The 19,201-nt window shown below is 37.9% G+C and overlaps 4 protein-coding genes and 2 non-coding genes across 11 annotated transcripts; 5 read left to right on the top strand and 1 right to left on the bottom strand.

The window, feature by feature from the left end:
* LOC107631984 (histidine kinase 3) lies at window positions 2,778–7,290 on the top strand. The gene is made up of 9 exons (XM_016335597.2): window positions 2,778–4,089; window positions 4,165–4,334; window positions 4,406–4,618; window positions 4,705–4,891; window positions 4,960–5,011; window positions 5,084–5,313; window positions 5,411–5,509; window positions 5,590–6,599; window positions 6,686–7,290. The coding sequence occupies exons 1-9, from the start codon at window positions 3,598–3,600 to the stop codon at window positions 6,906–6,908; spliced, it is 2,676 nt and encodes an 891-aa protein (XP_016191083.1). The 5' UTR covers window positions 2,778–3,597; the 3' UTR covers window positions 6,909–7,290.
* TRNAS-UGA lies at window positions 7,754–7,835 on the top strand. The gene has a single exon. It is a non-coding gene; the product is annotated as a tRNA-Ser (tRNA).
* LOC107631983 (nuclear transport factor 2) lies at window positions 7,877–9,776 on the top strand (the record flags this gene model as incomplete). Its single annotated transcript, XM_016335596.2, is given in 2 exon segments — window positions 7,877–8,094; window positions 9,407–9,776. Coding segments are annotated over 2 exon segments (293 nt in total), but the record flags the coding sequence as incomplete, so codon positions are not given.
* TRNAS-UGA lies at window positions 10,682–10,763 on the top strand. The gene has a single exon. It is a non-coding gene; the product is annotated as a tRNA-Ser (tRNA).
* LOC107631982 (nuclear transport factor 2) lies at window positions 10,812–12,958 on the top strand. The gene is made up of 2 exons (XM_016335595.2): window positions 10,812–11,237; window positions 12,579–12,958. Exons 1-2 carry the CDS (start codon window positions 10,941–10,943, stop codon window positions 12,651–12,653), a joined length of 372 nt encoding a protein of 123 aa, XP_016191081.1. The 5' UTR covers window positions 10,812–10,940; the 3' UTR covers window positions 12,654–12,958.
* On the bottom strand, window positions 13,653–19,051 carry LOC107631981 (calmodulin-binding transcription activator 4). Of its 6 annotated transcripts, none has more exons than XM_021120018.1 (13): window positions 18,895–19,051; window positions 18,623–18,754; window positions 18,424–18,539; window positions 18,261–18,349; window positions 18,033–18,078; window positions 17,183–17,531; window positions 16,734–16,879; window positions 16,513–16,618; window positions 16,200–16,423; window positions 15,247–15,923; window positions 14,510–15,089; window positions 14,121–14,417; window positions 13,653–14,042 (listed from the first exon to the last, which is right to left on the bottom strand). In XM_021120018.1, exons 1-13 carry the CDS (start codon window positions 18,902–18,904, stop codon window positions 13,944–13,946), a joined length of 2,871 nt encoding a protein of 956 aa, XP_020975677.1. In that variant the 5' UTR covers window positions 18,905–19,051; the 3' UTR covers window positions 13,653–13,943. The 6 variants fall into 6 exon arrangements, with proteins under 6 accessions (XP_020975677.1, XP_016191080.1, XP_016191078.1 ...); XM_016335594.2 differs by having other exon boundaries at window positions 16,513–16,606; window positions 17,069–17,531; XM_016335592.2 differs by having other exon boundaries at window positions 17,069–17,531.

Below are 19,201 nucleotides of genomic sequence, written 5' to 3' on the forward strand. Positions count from 1 at the left end.
TGCACAAGATTTTTGTGTATAATTCTTATATTTTGTTTTTTTTAATAATTTTTATATTTTTTTAATTTAAAAATTATTTACTTTTGTAAATTTTAAAAATAAATATCTGTGTACAATCGATTTAAAAATTTATTTAATGTAGTTTACTAGATTTATCCTAAATATCGATTAAGTTGTAATAAATATATATATAAAGTTATCAATCATTTATAATATATAGATATAATAATAACAATATAGTTGATAATAGTACTGTATAGTAATTTTTGTATTTTAGTTCTTGTATATAATCTTAAGCTGCAGCAGTTTATATTTACTAGTGCTCACACTAATTCGCAACAAGACAGTTTACACAAAAATTTTAAAATTTTTATAACCTATAGTAGTTTACAATTTACATAAATTAGAGTTAAAGACCGAAATGTAAATGATGTGAGAATATTATATTTGTGTAAATTTGAGCTCTAATATTTTAATTATTTAAATTACTCTAATATTTTGTTAAATTCAATAAAGACTCCTAAATTCAAAATAAAACAAAAGTTGTGAGGATGACGTGGCACGTCCCTTTCAGGGAGACTTGGGAAGACACAACAAAAAGAAGTGGGCAGTGATGGCCTAATCACTTCTGGGCTATTTCTCCATTGAAGTGCAGTGCTTGTGCTTGGCACTCTTTTATTTTCTAAATTACCATTTTATCCACATTCTTTGACCAATATTTGCGTCTTCTTGACCCGTGGCCCTATGACTATGATATAAACACATCAACGAAAGTTGGTCCCCAAAATCCTAGATTAGAGTTGTAACTAAATTTCTCTATAAGCGATCGACAAAAGTTTGGTACTAACAACAATGGCATGGTTGAGTGGCATGACTAATATCTGAAAAGGGTAAATATTTAATTGAATCTCCTTAAAAATAAAAAAGGGTGAATATTGACACTTCTAATTGTTAGTGTTGCAAGTGTGAGGAGTGTTGAAGTTAGTCCCACATCAAAGAAAGCATGGAAGAGTGAGGAGTTTATAAGATGAAAGACCCATTAACTTGACACCTTAAGGTTTTGAGTTGGAGGTGATGTCATCTCATCTTATGTTCTCTCGCTTGATTCCTCCCCGAAGTCTCCCCAATTGTCGAGAGCTCCCTACGGTTGGCCCAACAAAGTGGTATCAGAGCCGATGGTTTAATCGGTCTGGTTTTGCGGCGGTGTGATGGACGAATACTCGTGGTGGTGGAGGAGCTAGAAAGAGGGGGAGGCTCACACTTGAGGGGGAGATTGTTAGTGTTGCAAGTGTGAGGAGTGTTGAAGTTAGTCCCACATCAAAGAAAGCATGGATTCTCTCGCTTGATTTCTCCCCGAAGTCTCCCCAATTGTCGAGAGCTCCCCACGGTTGACTCAACACTAATTAGTTAGTTGTGGAAGGAAAAAGATAGTGCTAGTTAGGGGTGTGCATAATTAGTTAGTTGTGGAAGGAAAAAGATAGTGCTAGTTAGGGGTGTGCATGGTACGGTCCGATTCGAAAATTCGGCCCAGTCTCGAATATTTTAGGGGCTATTTTGGTGTAATTTCACCAGGTCTAGGGTCGGATAAGGATTTCAAAAATAGACTCGGTCATTATTTTGAGTCGGGTCCGGGCCATGGCTTGGGTCACTCGAAGTCGGTCCGATTGCCCGGTCATCATACACAATTAATATTTTGTGTCATCATACACAATTAATATTTTGTGTTATTAGTAATGGATGATGGCTATTCTTATGTGGAATTTAAGTATTGTAAATCTTAATATTTTGTGTTATTAGTTATTATAAGACTATAAGTTAATGTTTTATATTTAAAATGCATAAGATTTTAGACTAATGTATAATATTGTGTTATTTATATTGATTTAAATATTTAGTGTTATTAGACAATATTAATATTGATTATGGCTATGCTTTAATTTTAGAAAAAAATTGGTTCTTGTTATATTCTTCTAAGTGAATTTTATCATGTCAAATAATGGTTGCAGTCTTGGAAATTTGGATATTTTCACATGCTATTATAAGAAGGTATCAAGATAATGTAGTGTTAACGACCCGATTTTTATCCGATTTTTACCTGATATAATCGTGGCCCGAAAGTGTATAAGTTTCATCGAATCTAAGGCCGTGCTTGGGTCTAATAAATAAGCCCAGTATATATTTCGGGTCGGATCTATGCACACCCCTAGTGGTAGTGCTAGCTGTAACAAAGCCAAAGCAGTAGTGCTAACTTGAGAGGTTCCAATCATGTCATTCATGTGGGTGTGCCTTGCAATTCCATTACTCGCCCTTATCCGTAACTATCTTTTGACTGTTGGTCCTTCCACTGCAACTTTGATCAAAATATAAAGTAGTAAAGCACTAAGGAAGAGGGTATTTAATGTAAAGTTAATGCCATTCCGCGACAAGAGAACTTTATGCTTATTCTCCAAATATATTAGCTTCATGCTTCAGGAGGGGTGCCTTTGCTCCAATTACAAACACACCCTGCAACCATGTGACACTAACAAGAGAAAAAGCAGTTATTTTTGCCGCCATGTGGGACTATATTCCTTTTCTACCCTCTATATCATTATCATGCTATGATAAATTTTAGGAAGTGTTTTAAGTGTACCGAAAATATCGGTGTTCCAATTAAAACAATAGAAACACTGGATACACTTGAAATTTTTGCTAAACTTTATATCAATCATCCCTAGCTAATTAAAATATTAATATTTATTGCTTCCCTGCTTTGTTTTCTTTTTTGACTTTTTATTGCATAGTTTGAGCTTTGAAGAGATAATAGATAGCCTATTGGCCTATTTCTGACAACAGTTTTGCTACCATGTATATTTTTTTTAAAAATCATGTTTCTTTAGCAAATTATGTTGTGCCGGCTCCATGCATGAGCTAATTCTTTTTGGGGTGTGGATTCTAAATTCTGATAGAAAACACTGCTGCTGGGAGGTCAAACCGCTCGGAAAACACTCGCGTCACGTACTTATGTTGTTTCTTCTTTGGCTTTAGGAGCTAGCCGAGCAAGCTAGCATTTCTCTTGTTATGTGATGACACAACTAACTGTGGATTTGATCACCAAAAAACGAATCTTTTGTAGGTTTAGTGTTGGCCCCTACTCGTTTTGTTTTTATTTCTGATTTTTGGTTGGTGGCTACTGCTACTGCTAGCTGACAAGAGTATATATCTATCAAGTATCAATTTCTGCTTGGAATTAGAAACCCATAATCTTGTGATTTTTTTATTCTTTCTCAAGTATCTGCCACTCTTCCTTTTCTTCTTCTTCTTCTTGGGAGAGATTAGTGGTTAACATTGTGGAAGATTTCCTGGATTTGACGGTGGTTGTTCCCCCACTAGCTTTTGGAACTGTTGATACTCAACTTGTGTTGTTTACTATTGTGGGCGAGTTTGATCCATGGAGTTTGGTTTGGTCTGAAAGTGGGGCATTTATGTTTATTGCTATGTTCCTGGCTTGTGTCTGTGTTCTACCTCACGTGGTTCAATAGCAGTGGAAGATTGAAGACCAAGATCTCAGGGAACGGGTTCAAGGTTCAGCAACACAAGTACCAAAGTATTGGATCCATGAAACTGAAGAGTGGTTGGGTGAGGAGGGCTTTTTATTCATGGATTCTAGTTTGTACGTTGGGAGGTTTGTACGGGTTCTGGCGCATGAGCATACATGCTTGTGAGCAGAGGAAAGAAAGTCTAATAAGCATGTGTGATGAAAGAGCAAGGATGCTGCAGGATCAGTTCAATGTGAGCATGAACCATATACAAGCCATGTCCATTTTGATAAAAACCTTCCACCATAACATGAACCCCTCGGCCATTGATCAGAGCACTTTTGCTAGATACACTGAAAGAACCTCGTTTGAGAGGCCCCTCACAAGTGGTGTTGCATACGCTGTAAGAGTGCTCCATTCTCAAAGGGAACAGTTTGAGAAGCAACAAGGATGGACTATTAAGAAGATGGATACTTTGCAACCATCCCTTGTTCAAGAAGAATATGCTCCTGTCATCTTTGCACAAGATACAATTGCACATGTCATTTCTCTTGACGTGCTATCTGGAAAGGCAAGTTTCATTTTCCAATTTGCTCTTATCAATTCTAATTCTGCTAGCTTGTAATTTCTAACTAAACTCTTACAGGAAGACCGTGAGAATGTGCTCCGAGCAAGGGAGTCAGGCAAAGGAGTTTTAACTGCACCCTTTCGGCTTCTCAAAACGAATCGCCTTGGGGTAATCCTCACATTTGCTGTCTACAAGAGAAATCTTCCATCCAATTCAACCCTTGATCAGAGGATTCAAGCAACTGATGGGTATGCTGTATTCTACTGATGATTTGTATAGTCATTATTAGTATTTTAATGTGTCTAACACTTGTGAGCAGATATCTTGGTGGAGTCTTTGATGTTGAGTCGTTAGTGGAGAAACTACTGCAACAACTTGCTAGTGAGAAAGCTGTAGTTGTTAATGTGTATGATACTACCAATAATACACATCCCATTGTCATGTACGGTTCAAATGTATCAAGGGACTCTTTCTCTCATGTCAGCACTCTTAACTTTGGAGACCCTCTCAGGAAGCATGAGATGCACTGCAGGTACAAGATATACATGATATGAATCATATAATTCAAGGTGATGCAATGTAATGTCATATAATAATACAATAGCCATGTCAACACAGGTTCAAACAAAAACTGCCATGGCCATGGTTGGCATTTAATACTTCTGTAGGAGGCTTTATTATTTGTGTCCTTCTTGGGTATATTTTCTATGCCACCTGCAATCGAGTTGTAAAAGCGGAAGAGGATCGGGATGAGATGACTGAGCTTAAAAAGCGAGCTGAGGCGGCTGATATTGCAAAATCCCAGGTATGTCTCCTAAGTCCTTACTTCTTTTGGCTCTGATCATGTGTACTAATGAACTAATGCATTTACAGTTTCTTGCTACTGTGTCCCACGAGATTAGAACACCAATGAATGGGGTTTTAGGTGAGTAAGAGTGAGTTATATATCCAAGTTGTTGTTTAAGCATGTGAGTTGGCTCTGAAATTGTAACTTCAGGGATGTTGCATATGCTTATGGACACGGATCTAGACGTAACCCAACAGGAGTATGTGAGAACGGCGCAGGGAAGTGGAAAAGCTTTGGTGTCACTTATAAACGAGGTATTGGATCAGGCAAAGATTGAAGCTGGTAAGCTGGAGCTTGAAGCTTCGCTGTTTGACTTGCGTGCTGTTTTGGATGATATATTATCATTATTTTCAGAAAAGTCTCAAGGAAAAGGAATAGAGGTGATACCTATATATTATATGCTACGTTTTATCATGGTAGAATTTTTTCAATGTCTAGTGATATTGACCTATACATATATATATAAAACTTGCACAGTTGGCAGCTTATGTATCAGATGAGGTTCCTGAGCTGTTAATAGGTGATGCAGGAAGGTTTAGGCAAATAATTACCAATCTCATGGGTAATTCAATTAAGGTAAATCTAAAATTGAAGTATATGGTATATAATATTTGTAAAGCAAGTATGATGAAAAGGATTATGCAATTGTTTGGCAGTTCACAGAGAAAGGGCATATTTATGTGACTGTCCATCTTGTTGAGGAGGTGGTCCATTCGATACAGATTGATAAAGAATTAGGCATGGAAAATGTAAATACCCTGAGTCTGAGTGGTTTCCCTGTTGCCGATAGTCGAAAAAGCTGGGAAGGCTTCAAAGCATTCAGTCAAGTAGGGCCTCTTGGTTCTTTCTCATCCTCTGTTACTGATGTAATCAATTTGATTGTATCGGTTGAGGACACTGGCGAAGGAATCCCTCTGGAAGCGCAGTCTCGAATCTTCACTCCGTTCATGCAGGTTGGTCCTTCCGTTTCCCGGAGACATGGTGGAACAGGTATTGGCCTAAGCATTAGCAAGTGTTTGGTTGGTCTCATGAATGGCCAAATTGGATTTGTCAGCATACCTAAGATTGGATCCACCTTCACTTTCACTGCTCTCTTCACCAATTCAACTGATTGCAAAATTCAGCAACTCAACAACAACAGCAACCACTCTAATCCTCCATCTTCAGAATTTCAGGGAATGACCGCATTAACGGAAGGCAACCAGATTATCAATATGGTACTTATTGAGCAGGAAGTGTGGGATAGAGATTCAGCCATGTCATCTCGCTTTGTCGATGGCGCCAGTAGAGTAGTTCATCATGGCGTTCCTCCTAAGTTGTTCATTCTTGTTAATTCTAATGGTTGGACATCAGGTATTGGTAATCCCACTGTGATCGTAAAACCTCTGAGAGCAAGTATGCTTGCTGCCTCGCTGCAGCGAGCCATGGGTGTTACTTGCCGAAATGGGGAGCTTCCGGGTTTATCTGTTGGCCACCTTCTTGGCGGGAAGAAAATTCTAATTGTAGATGACAATGTTGTGAACCGCACCGTAGCAGCTGGTGCTTTGAAAAAGTATGGAGCAGATGTGGTGTGTGTTAGCAGCGGAAAAGAGGCCATCTCTAAACTAAAACCACCTCATGAGTTCGATGCGTGCTTCATGGATATTCAAATGCCAGAAATGGACGGGTATTATTTAGTATCGAATTCTCATTTATGTTATAGTTTCCATGTTGTTATGAGTTGCTAATAACACAGAAATCTTTTGTCAACAGTTTTGAAGCTACAAAGAAAATAAGGGAGATGGAACGTTGCGCCAAGAGAGAAGGTTTTGTAGATAACTTATCAAAATGGGATGTCCCTATTTTGGCCATGACTGCAGACGTGATCCAGGCCACCCATGAGGAGTGTGTAAGGTGTGGCATGGATGGATATGTTTCTAAACCGTTTGAAGCCGAACAGCTTTATCGAGAAGTCTCAAGGTTTTTCCACTCCTGAATAATGTCCACAATACAGATTATTTTAGTAAGTAATACTGTACTTTGGAGGCTAGGAGCCAAGTTTGTTTGTTGTGATTGATAAAAAATTCTTCTTAGGGTATTAGAACCCGTTGATTCTTCCATGTAGCATCTGATCTTCATCCTCGGTATAAATTGAAAATAATTGAGGGAATTTGAAGAATCAGATATACATATTAACCAGATTTACATTATGCTCTTCATCTTTGTGCATATGATGTAATATTTGTAATAATTCAAGTTATAGTACTCCACCCTGCTAATGTTAAATTTATGTAACTCATAAGAAGTTGATTTATATGTAAGTAAATAGAAGAAAGAAAATCACCAATGTATAGCAGCAGCCTTGCTTTCTTTTATTCTTTAGAGACCCAGAATTTAACTATCAAATACTTGACTCATACATATATTTTAACCTGGCCACATTCTTTTGGTTGGATTTGTAAATTATCATTATAGATTTTTTTTCTTTTTTTGACATAGGTGAATAGCTATTAATTGTCATCCTTATTTGAAATCTTATAATTATACACAAGATAGTGTTTAATACTTTAATTGCACACAATCTCTTATGCAATATTTTTAAGTTTATTTTAAAGAAAATTATTTGGTAAAAATTCAGGTCCAGTTAATTTCATATGAAGTTGATAGTTAAAAACTGTTAAATGATAATTTAATTAAATCTGTCAACATATCTATCAATTTCCAATTTCACTTTATTATTTATATCAGGCACGCAATTCCTTTTATATAATAATGCGATGTTTTGAGGACTGTTTTAAGATTTTATATTAAAAAGGATAGTTAATAAATCTCAGCATATAAGTCGATATGTCCGAGTGGTTAAGGAGACAGACTTGAAATCTGTTGGGCTTCGCCCGCGCAGGTTCGAACCCTGCTGTCGACGCAATTTAAATTTTTTGCGATGCCATGTCAAAATTTCAAAACACCTCTACCAGGACAGCTCCATGCTCACCTTCGAAGGCCAGAAGATCCAGGGCGCCCAGAACATCGTCGCCAAGCTCACCTCTCTCCCTTTCAACCAGTGCCTTCACTCCATCACCACCGTTGACTGCCAGCCCTCCTCCGCCCCCAACGGCATGCTTGTCTTCGTCAGCGGCAATCTCCAGCTCGCCGGCGAGCAACACGCCCTCAAGTTCAGCCAGGTACACTCTCCACCATCCCCATTCCACTTTTTCTCTCTCTGATTGATTTCAATTTGTAATGGATCTGCGATTGGCTGAAGAGAGTGCGACTTTTGGCCGTGCTGCTTTTTTGTAGTTGGTTCACTTACTTTAGTGTCAGATATAAATATGAATTTGTACACCGTGAAACTAAATTCTTGATTATCTGGGTGCTTTAATCTATGGTATCAATGTGATAATAATTGCAGATACTAAAATAGTTTATTGCCTGTGATTGACATTCTAGGGCAGCTAATTATGCATTTCATCCATCCCTGTATTAGAATTAAAATTGGACTATATTAATTAGATCAAAGATATTCTTGGAATGGCTATGGATATCGTACAGAAGATCCCTTGCATTAGATATTCAAAGTATACTTGCATCTTTACTCACGTCCTGCAACTCGCTTTGATGGCAGCAATGATCTCGCAAACGGTTCATCAACACAATCTCCTACATCCCATACTATTGCCTGGTAGGCAATTACAATTCCCCTCTTCTAAGCTCATGGCCTATCTTGAACCAAGCTTTCATTTTGCAGCCTATGGTGTCCTTTGAAATTGAGTTGTTTCTAATGTATCCACAATAGCAACTGATGACAGGGTTTTGCCTTCTTCTCACAGCTTTTGGTTTTCTTTTTTCTTTCTTGTCCTCCACATCTTTTCTTTGGAAAAGAAAATCCAAAAATTAAAAGAAAAAGATGCTCTCGCATGATCTTGTTTGTTTCCTTCGTCTCCTATCTTAGTAGTTGATACTGATCTAGACCAAGAGAACACCTTCAAATCCAATTTAATATAACCATAGCAGTCTTCAATTTAACTTTAATGTATCTATATATGAAAAATTTTAATGTTGTCCAGAAACAAGTAGTTCTAAATTTTCATTGGTCAGCGTCTGTGATTAATTGATTGTTAATTTGTTAGTTTGAAGTGAAACAGACCTCTGGGATAAAGAAAAAATGGAGATCTTTTATGTAATACGGATACAGTGATTACATGCTTATGCCCTGACGGTGATATTTGGTGATATTGTTAATTTATTTCTTGTGTCTTATTTGTTTGGTCAGTACTCAGTATGGCATTTCCAAGAAACGATTACAGGGAGCCCTCTTTTACTTATTAAGAACATATTAAGAATAATATATTTTCTGTTAACAGCATATGGGGAAATAATTATTACATTCTGGCGGGAACCTTCTCCTTATGTGATTGTTCTATTCTATCTTCTTGTATACCATTTCCCAATTTCTGCTATCTCATGATGACTAAACTTGTCACTCTCCTTTCCCAGATGTTCCATTTGTTACCAACACCACAGGGAAGCTACTATGTTTCAAACGATATATTCCGGTTGAACTATGCTTGAAGATAGAGTATGGCATATGTGACCTGAAAGGTAGAAGTTTGCCTATGGGCTATAGCTGTTTCATATCGTGACATTTGTAATTGAAAATGGAGTTTCTTTTTGGCTGGATGTGAACGATTAGTTGTGCCATTTCTGTTTAGAATTTTATATTGTGATTGGTTCAAAGTCGTTGTAAGGACAAATTATCAAAAGATTACCGGGTATGAGCTGATGTTGAAAACTTTGCTAGATTTCTGTTCTCAGAACTGAGATATGGGATGGGGTCCAAGCATCTCCTTCATGTTTTCTTAACAAATTGGTTCATGCATTTGATTGAACTGCACCAGGAAATCAAATTCCTTCACCCGGTAACTCCATTAGTGCAGCAAATATTGGCTTCGGTAGCATATTTGATGGTATATCATTTCTGAATGCTCATTTACGTAATTAGTACCGGGTCTGAAACCGACATCTGTGGCCATTTACCGATCGTAGCACTAATTGAACTGTTTCTTGTTTTCTTTTCTTTGTTTTTGGTCGTTGACTGTTTCTTGTTTTCTCACGCTTTCCAAAATTTAGAATGCATTTGGCTCCTGAAGAGTGATTTTATCCAGTGGAGTGGTAGAAAAAATTCATCGTTTTGTGCCGCCATGTAATCCTTCATTGCGTCTAGAGGCAGCAAAGGGAAGAAAAACGAGATTTCAACTTCTGGATTTTTAATAACAAAAATGGCTTCTAATTTAAAAACCGATATGTTAACAATGCATGTTCTTCTATCATATCCAGTTTCGCTAAATAGCACACCAATCATAACCAACGAAAGAAAATGGTGGTTAACATCTGGAAAACTGCAAAGGTCGACCGTCCAGGCATGGAAATATAGAAAGGGATTCACATCATTCCCGCTCGATTCAATATCAATCCCTGCATTTAATATTTTACAAAGCAATGTTAATCGACACTCACTATATAATTGGCGTGGTTATGCTGCTGCTGATACTCGCCGAAGCTGGGAAGGCTTCAAAGCATTCAGCCAAGTAGGGCTTCTTGGTACTTACCCTCCAATACTGATCTAATCAATTTGATTGTATCGGTTGAAAACAGTGTTTAATTGTACACAATAGATGAAAATTATTTATATCAGACGCAATTCTGTTTAGGTAATGTAGCATAACTTTATTTAAGAGTTATTTATATTAATTAAGAAATTCTAATATACCAGTCGATATGTCCGAGTGGTTAAGGAGACAGACTTGAAATCTGTTGGGTTTCGCCCGCGCAGGTTCGAACCCTGCTGTCGACGAAGTCTTAATATTTTTAGCCTTGAAAGATAAAATTTTTTAATGCTAATTAGCTAACTAAATAAAATGAAAAACGCCGGTGTCTGTTACATGTTATATTAGGAGTGTGGGTTAGGGTTGGTACTTGGTAGGGAGTGAGAAAGAGAGATAGCGTAAGCGTTAAGCGGAAGGAAGGAAGAATGGATCCAGATTCGTTGGCGAAGGCGTTCGTTGAGCACTACTACACCACCTTCGACAACAACCGCGCCGGGCTGGCCAGCCTCTACCAGGACGGCTCCATGCTCACCTTCGAGGGCCAGAAGATCCAGGGCTCCCAGAACATCGTCGCCAAGCTCACCTCTCTCCCTTTCAGCCAGTGCCACCACTCCATCACCACCGTTGATTGCCAGCCCTCCGCCGCCACCAACGGCATGCTCGTCTTCGTCAGCGGCAACCTCCAGCTCGCCGGCGAGCAACACGCCCTCAAGTTCAGCCAGGTACACTCTCCTTCATCTTCATTCCACTTTTTCTCTCTCTGATTGCTCTTCTGTGTTGATTTCAATTTGTTGTGGATCTGCGATTAGCTGAAGAGAGTGTATTTGGTCGTGCTGCTATTTTGTAGTTGTCTTTTGCTCTTTGGTTCACATAATTCCGTGTTACACATAAATTCTTGATTATTAGGATGCATTAATCTATGGTTTAGGGTTGTGATAATTATTGCATATATTAAAGTAATGCTTGAATCAGATATGCATTTGATCCATCCGGCTATTAGAATTTAAATTGGAGTATATCAATTAGATCAAAGCCGTTCTTGGAATCAAGAACGGCTATGGATCATTAGATCGTACACAAGATCCTTTGCATTAGATATTCAAAGTATACTTGCATCTTTACACCCCGTCCTGCTTCTCTGAGTTACAGTGTGTCTTCAACGCGCTTTGATGGCAGCTAAGATCTCCCAAATGTTTCATCAATTCAATCTCCCACATTCCATATTATTATCCGGTTTGCAATTACAAATTCTCCTCTTCTAAGCTCATGGCCTATCTTGAATCCGAGCTTTTATTTTGCATCCTACGATGTCCTTTGAAATTGAGCTTGTTTCTGCTCGATCCACAATAGTCAATAGTTGATGCCATCAATTGATGCCAGGGTTTTGCTTCCTTCTCATAGGTTTTGGTTTTTCTTTTTCTTTCTTGTCCACCAATATTCCACCTATCCATTTTTTCTTAGGAAAAGTAAACCCAACAATTGAAAGAAAGATGCTCTCACTCTCTCTCTCTCTCTGATCTTGTTTGTTTCCTTTACCTCCTATCTTAGCAGTTGGTACTAGTCTAGATCAAGAGAACACCTTCACATTTAAGTTAATATAACCATGGCAGTCTTCAATTTAACTGCAAGTAATTTTCATTGGTCAGCGTCTGTGATTATTGATTATTAATTTGCAATTTGTTAGTTTGAAGTGAAACAAACCTCTGGGAAAAAGAAAAAATGGAGATATTTTAAGAACCCCATTTCTACAGTAATGTGGATATAGTGATTACATGCTTATGCCGTGAAGATGAGATTGATAATTTATTTCTCATGTCTTATCTGTTTGGTCAGTACTCAGTATGACATTTCCAATCGTTATAGCTAGTATAGAAAGGATTACCGGGAACTCTCTTTTACTTATTAAGAATAATATATTTGCTGTTAACAGTATATGTGGAAATAATTATTACTTTCTGGCAGGAACCGTCTCTTCTTATTGTTGTTCTATTCTATCTTCTTGTATACCATTTCCCAATTTCTGTTATCTCATGATGATTAAACTTGTAACTCTTTTTTCCCAGATGTTCCATTTGTTACCAACACCGCAGGGAAGCTATTATGTTTTGAATGATATATTTCGTTTGAACTATGCTTGAAGATAGACTATGGAATATGTAACCTGAAAAATAGAAGTTTGCCTCTGGGCTATAGCTGTTTCATATCGTGACATTTGTGATTGAAAAATGGAGTTCTTTTTTGGCTGGATGCTATGAACGATTAATTGTGCCATTTCTGTTCAGAGTTTTCTATTGTGGTTGGTTAAAAAACATGTAAGGATAAATTATCGAAAGATTATCAGGTATGAACTGAGGATGAAAACTTAGCTTTATTTCTTTTATGAGAACTGAGATATGGGATGGGGTCCAAGCATCTGGTTCATGGATGCCACGGTTTCTTGTTATCGTTTCTTTGTTTTTTGGTCGTTGACTGTTTCTTATTTTCTCTCGCTTTCCAAAATTTATAATGCATTTGGGTAAATAGAGACGACGCTGGAGACTGGAGAGTGATTTTATCCAGGTAAGTGGCAGATAACTTCATCGCTTTGTGCCGCCATGTAATCTTTCATTGCGTCTAGAGGCAACAAAGGGAAGAAAAACGAGATACGGCGGCGAAACAGTAGTTTCTACTGCTAGATTTTTTATAACAACATTACTTACCAGTTACCATCATTTTTATTTTGGTAATTGGAAAACTTCTAATCCTAAGCATCACAAATTCATACACACTATGAATTCACATACATTTTATGGATGTAAAAAGACCAAATTTTCTACCCTATCTTATCCGGCCGAACTTAACCCGATAAAAACAAATTTATTTTTGTTCAAATGTTAGGTCTTCTTACATTTCAATATGGTATCAAATATAAGTGAACACAATATAGTATCAAATATATGACTAACAAAAGAGAAATTTGAGTGCTAGTTTTTACTCACTCATCGTGTATTAATATATATATAGAATTGACTTGACACTCGAACCGACCCTTTCTCCTGCGGGTTGGATACCCACAAATGCGGATTGTGTTGCCAACCCTAGCTTCTAATTTAAAAACCGTTATGTCAACAATGCATGTTGTTCCATCGTTTGCAATCTTAACCAACAAAAGAAAATGCCTGCTAATATCAGTAAACAGCAAAGGTGAACTGTACACGCATGGACATATAAAGGATTCATACCAGTCCCACTATTCAATATCAAACCCTATATTTAATATTTTACAAAGCAATGTTAATCGACAATCACTATACAATCTAGACTACTTGAGAACTAAAAATTTAAGGTTGCTCTAAGCATCTTCTAAAGATGAAGCCAATTGACTTTACTACGTCAGAAACTAATCATCCACTCGTGAAGGGAAGGAGTAAAAAAATGAGAAGGCAAAATTAGCCCTGAGGAAACTGATACATATCATCTTCCATACTGAAAACATCCGCAATGGACGTTGACAATGATGCTTCCTCACTCGTACCCGCAAGTTCAGCCTGCCAAAGAATCAAGCACAAAGTAATGTTAACTTGTAATAGGGAAAAGAATGATTATTTTGACAGGCAACTATTTACCTTAGCTTGACGATACTTCTCAAGCATGCGATGATATTGCTGACGAGCATCTGGAGAATCAACCATGGAAAGCACCCTCGACACAGCCTCTTTTATTTCTGCATCTACCATCTGTTTGCGGTAAGGCTTGAGAATATCTTCATCTTCACTTTCATCCAAGGCACTAGTCTCCATCTCCTGTCGGAAACCTCGTAGGCCAGCTCCTTTTCTCCGCCATCGCAGGACAACCTTGTCCAAGATTCCAACTGCCCATATCACCTTGTAATGCTTTCTAACCTGGTAACCCCTCACATGAGCCTGCCCAAATAAATTGGAATTAACTGAAAATTAGACCAGGAATAATATAGCTCTTGGAATCTATTTTTACCATCAAACTGAAAGATTAATACCTGTATCTTCACTACTTTTTGGCGCAATTCTAAGAAATCTTTGCGACCCTTCCAACCTCGGAATTTCTTCTGAATAGATAAGGCAGCAGAATTGTGATCCCGTGAGTTCCGAAAGGCAAGTTTTGACAGAGCAGAAAGCTCCGGAATGTTACCAATGCTACCTGCGTTGATACCACCAGCAGTGGCAGCAGCAGCTTCTCTTGCCCTCCGCTTTCTGAAGGAATGCGAACGAAAAGCAGATTGTATACGTGCTGCGGCCTGAGTTGCATTTCTGACAGCAGCCAAGGTATGTTTAAGTGGAGCCTGATCCTCACCGGCGGCGAGATTTTCCTTGGAGACACTACAAACAGCTAAATCTGCTTCGAGTTGTGCAGAACTTTTGGATAGCTCAGTCTCTTGCATCGTGAGGGATGACAGATGGCTTGTCAGAGCTCTCTCAGAAAGATATCCTGCCAGTCCCTTATGTCCACTGCTTGCTGCAATAGATGCAGCAGTTTTGCCTTTCGGATCTTGTGCACTTGGATCTGTCACTGCTCCAGCGGATGCACCACAAGCTATAAGTGAAGCAACCATTTTTTCTCTACACCAAATACCAAAAATTGTAACAGCTAATTTATAAAATGCTCATAATGAAACCAGACTTTCATTATTATTATTCTTGATATGGCAGATGCCAACACTTTGAAGTACAAATGATTGCCATAGAAAGAAGCATTGCAGAATTTTCTATATATTACCTTCCAAAACGTGCAGCCCAATGAAGGGCAGTCCATCCGCTAATGTCACGGAAATTTATATTCACACCACAACTGAGAATAGGGTGCAAGGCCCACTCAAAACCCAATCCAGCTACCATATGAATGATTCCCTGCTCTTTCTTCGACAAACAACAGCCTGTTACTTCATCTTTCTCCTGGGACCTGCAAGAAAGCCACAGCTGCAGCTTATCCTTAAGAAGCTCTTCGAGAAGCCAATCGACCATACCAGATGAAGTTCCACTGCCCACTAGAAGAGCCTCTATAATATGGCTCCATGAATCATCATCGGCTTTCTGTTTTACTAGATGAGTTCCAGATTCTATGTCATCATTCTTTGTAGTTGAACCAGAAAGCAGCATCTGTGCAAATCTAACGAGTAACAGCAGCTCTTCTGGACTTCTGTTGGCTTCTGTTGCCGATGAGTTACAGTAAGTGCAAATACTTGTCTTATTACGATACTCAAACTCTCTGACTTCACTGCAGGACTGCCTATTACCAGAAGTAATGCAGAGATTAACCTTTCCAGAAAGGCGAGATGGAGCTTCACAACTGATTACACCGTCCTGAATTATCTCAATGGGAACTTCAACATCACCAAACATACAAGCCCAGGCAGAATCTGAGGGATGACACAGAAAAGACCCAACAATGATGATCTGCACATAGAACATGGGGATTTAGGAAACAAATTCAAACAACATACTTTTTCCCAACGAATTAAGCCTTATATGCTCAATGCCACAAGATTGCACGGCGTTTGCTATTATTTATAAAGACTGATCAACTGCTAATTGCAAATAGGTTTCAACCATGTCAAGATTTGTATTCTAAATCTTCCTAGGAACATAGGTAAGCTACCACCAACTTATGCAAGGTTTTCATAAATGATTGAATATAGGGCACAAGAACAGTTAGCGTTAAAAATATCAGACCTTAGTAGTCTCAGTGGTATAACCCCATTCTGGGGAGACTGCCTTAATAGAAAATTTCTGCTTTTGTGAGACAGTCAAGCTTGAGTCTGCATCCAGAGATGGTCCAATTTGGCTTTGGGCAAACAATGTTGCATAGTACTCAGAATTAGCTTTTTGTGCCCCTAGCACAGAAGAATATGGAGGATATTTGACTCCACTATCACCTTCAGGTAGTGAGAAAACAGCTGATAACATGGACAGGACATCAGAGGTTTGAAGAAATTCCAAAATATATTAAAAAAATTGAAGTTAATATGGTGAAAGAAAATCATACAGTTTTCTGCGTTATTACTGTTGTTGAAGTTTAGCCAGTGACCGTCATCCTGATTGGCAATTGGTTCCTTTCTTGACAAAGAAGGTGAATTTTCCTGCTTTAAGTACTAATACATTTTAAGCATTACACAAACACATTTAAAACATCTGAGAAAACATAAATTGCAAAACCATAAATGTTATGAACCATATAATAGCAAGTTGCAAACATGTAATACTCACTTCTCCAGCTGGCATGTATATATTTTTCTGTGGCAACCTGGCTGTGGATGACGACTTGCATGATTCCAGCACCTCTGTCCATATATCCTTTTCATTTCCATCACGGTATGTATGGTCCATTAATTCATAAGACTTATCACCTTCATCTACAAAGCAAACACTATTTTGAGCACTTTCACTTTTCTCTTATCCCCATTGAAGAGTAAAAGAAGTTAAAGTACATCCAAAATACAATAACTTCATAAGTAAACTTTTGGTCACATGTAATGTATCAAGATATTAATGCTTTGTTTATATTTTCTCCCAATCACATCTAAATTCTTTTTTATAACTACCTTGGGTTCCATTATGTCCATAAAAAATTAGCCCATAATCATCTGGTCTAGAAAAAGCTGCAGATTCCTCTTGCTTACAGGTCAACCCTTGATTTTGTTGAGCATTTGAATCACCTGTAATTTCTTTCTCACTGTAGAAGGAAGCAATTTCTTTGATGCTGTCTTCATTCAAACTTAACTGCTCCTCCAATCTGCGCAACAAAGCTCGAGTAACCTCAACTTCAGTTGAAGTTCCTGAGTCTGCATATGTCCCATCCAGGTGACTCATTCCATCATTCATGATGAATACATCAGAGGTAACTTCTCCGGTGCCAGAACTAGAGTAACTCTGATTAGGTTCAGATGGATCACCAAGTACAGATGTTGACAATGGTGTCTGAGCAGAATATGAGCTAGGACTCTGGCCAAATGCAGAAGAGGAACTTGGTGACAATTGTGTGCCAGGTCCAGAGCTGGACCTTCCCTGCAACATGTGAGTGCAAATAGTAATGTGAATCAAAATAGGGCGGCACTGCCGAATTGTTATGCACATGGTTGATAATGGAACATGACCAAGATAATTGACATCCAGCATATCACATATTATTCATAAGTAGCTTTTAGTCATAAATTCACTTTAGTCCTAAAAGCTAATCAGAAAATAATGCTATTCTTACAGAAAAGTCACAGGACATGAGAAATCTTAGTAACAATAGCCATTTTCTCTTATATCAGTGTCCTTATCATTGAACTGTATTTCACTTCAGAACCAGAAAACAAGAGAGGAGAAGAGAGAGATGGATCAATAGAAATAGTAAATGTCATGTTAATTCCAATAGCAAAGAAAAGAAAAACCACCATACCAAACTTATAGAAGAAATATAACCTGCTCAGGATCTAGCATGAGCCATTTAAATAGAGGTAAATATCAATAGGACAAAGTACTATTATCATGTTTATCGAGAATCAAGTTATGAAGAGTCACCTCACTTGTTTCTCTATAATGCACAAGAACAATATGCTCATATGCCCTGCCATGAAACAACAGAATATCAGTTATTCTGAACAACTGTTACAATAACATATGCAAACACATCTCAAAGAGCAGTTATGCATATATTAGGTTCATTATTCCAGAGTTAAGAAAGTTCTTGAACATTTAGTTATCCCACAATGGTGCTGATTGGTGAAGAAATAGTTGAAATTTACTCACGGATCCAACATCCAATAGCTCCGCCTCTGGAAAGTAGGGTTCTGCTCTCCATGTGCATAGTAACAATTTAAGGCTTCGACAGTTCCAACCTAATGATGCAAATGATTATAATTAAAGATCAAAAGGCAAAGAAGTATTCCATAAATGAAAAGTTGCAAAGCACCTTAAGACGTTCGTGTGCCTCTCCGACAGTCCTTCCGTCTTTCTTCTTGCGCCAGTTATGGCCATCTCTACGAAAGAAGCGCAGGACTCTTCTGTTAAAGAGAAAAAGTGATCCACCTGTTGTGGAGAAAAATGAAACAAGATTAAATCATTTAAAAGAAACAAGATTATGAAATTGATAAAGAGAAGAAATATGTTACTGGTTGGCTGTTGCGGGGGCTCTTGTGTGAACTGGTACTTGTCATGATTCTGTAAAATGTACATCACTTCCACAGGCTTCAGCCATCTGCTTTGAGCTTCTCGAAACAAATCATCAATATTGTAATCATCACCTGACAACAAGAATAAACTCTTTATTTTTCCCTTTTCTCAACAGATTTTGGTATCCAAAATGGAACAAGTGCATCCTCCATGGCGGTCCCCACACGGAATCGAATGAAAAAGAAAAGTCAAAGCAGGAGGAGTAACTGACCGGTTGCCATGGCGGAAGTGAATCTGGAGAAGGGAAGCTAGAAGTGGAGAGAGACCATTGTTTTTGAGACTTGAAAAAGACCAAGACCCACTCACCCACCCCGCTGCTCAGTAAACCACACTTCTCTCAAAAATTAAAATAAATAAACGCCATTGCTATTCTGTCTAAAATGTTGTTTAATTAATATTTAATTTTAAAAATAAATTATTTTTAAATATTTAAAATTTATGATAAAAAATAAATTAGATAAACATTAGGCAACGTAAACTTTACTCTAAGATAAATCATACTAGACTCCTTTTTCCTA

This window comes from Arachis ipaensis, chromosome B03 (assembly GCF_000816755.2).
Source record: "Arachis ipaensis cultivar K30076 chromosome B03, Araip1.1, whole genome shotgun sequence".
Classification (NCBI taxonomy): Eukaryota; Viridiplantae; Streptophyta; class Magnoliopsida; order Fabales; family Fabaceae; genus Arachis; species Arachis ipaensis.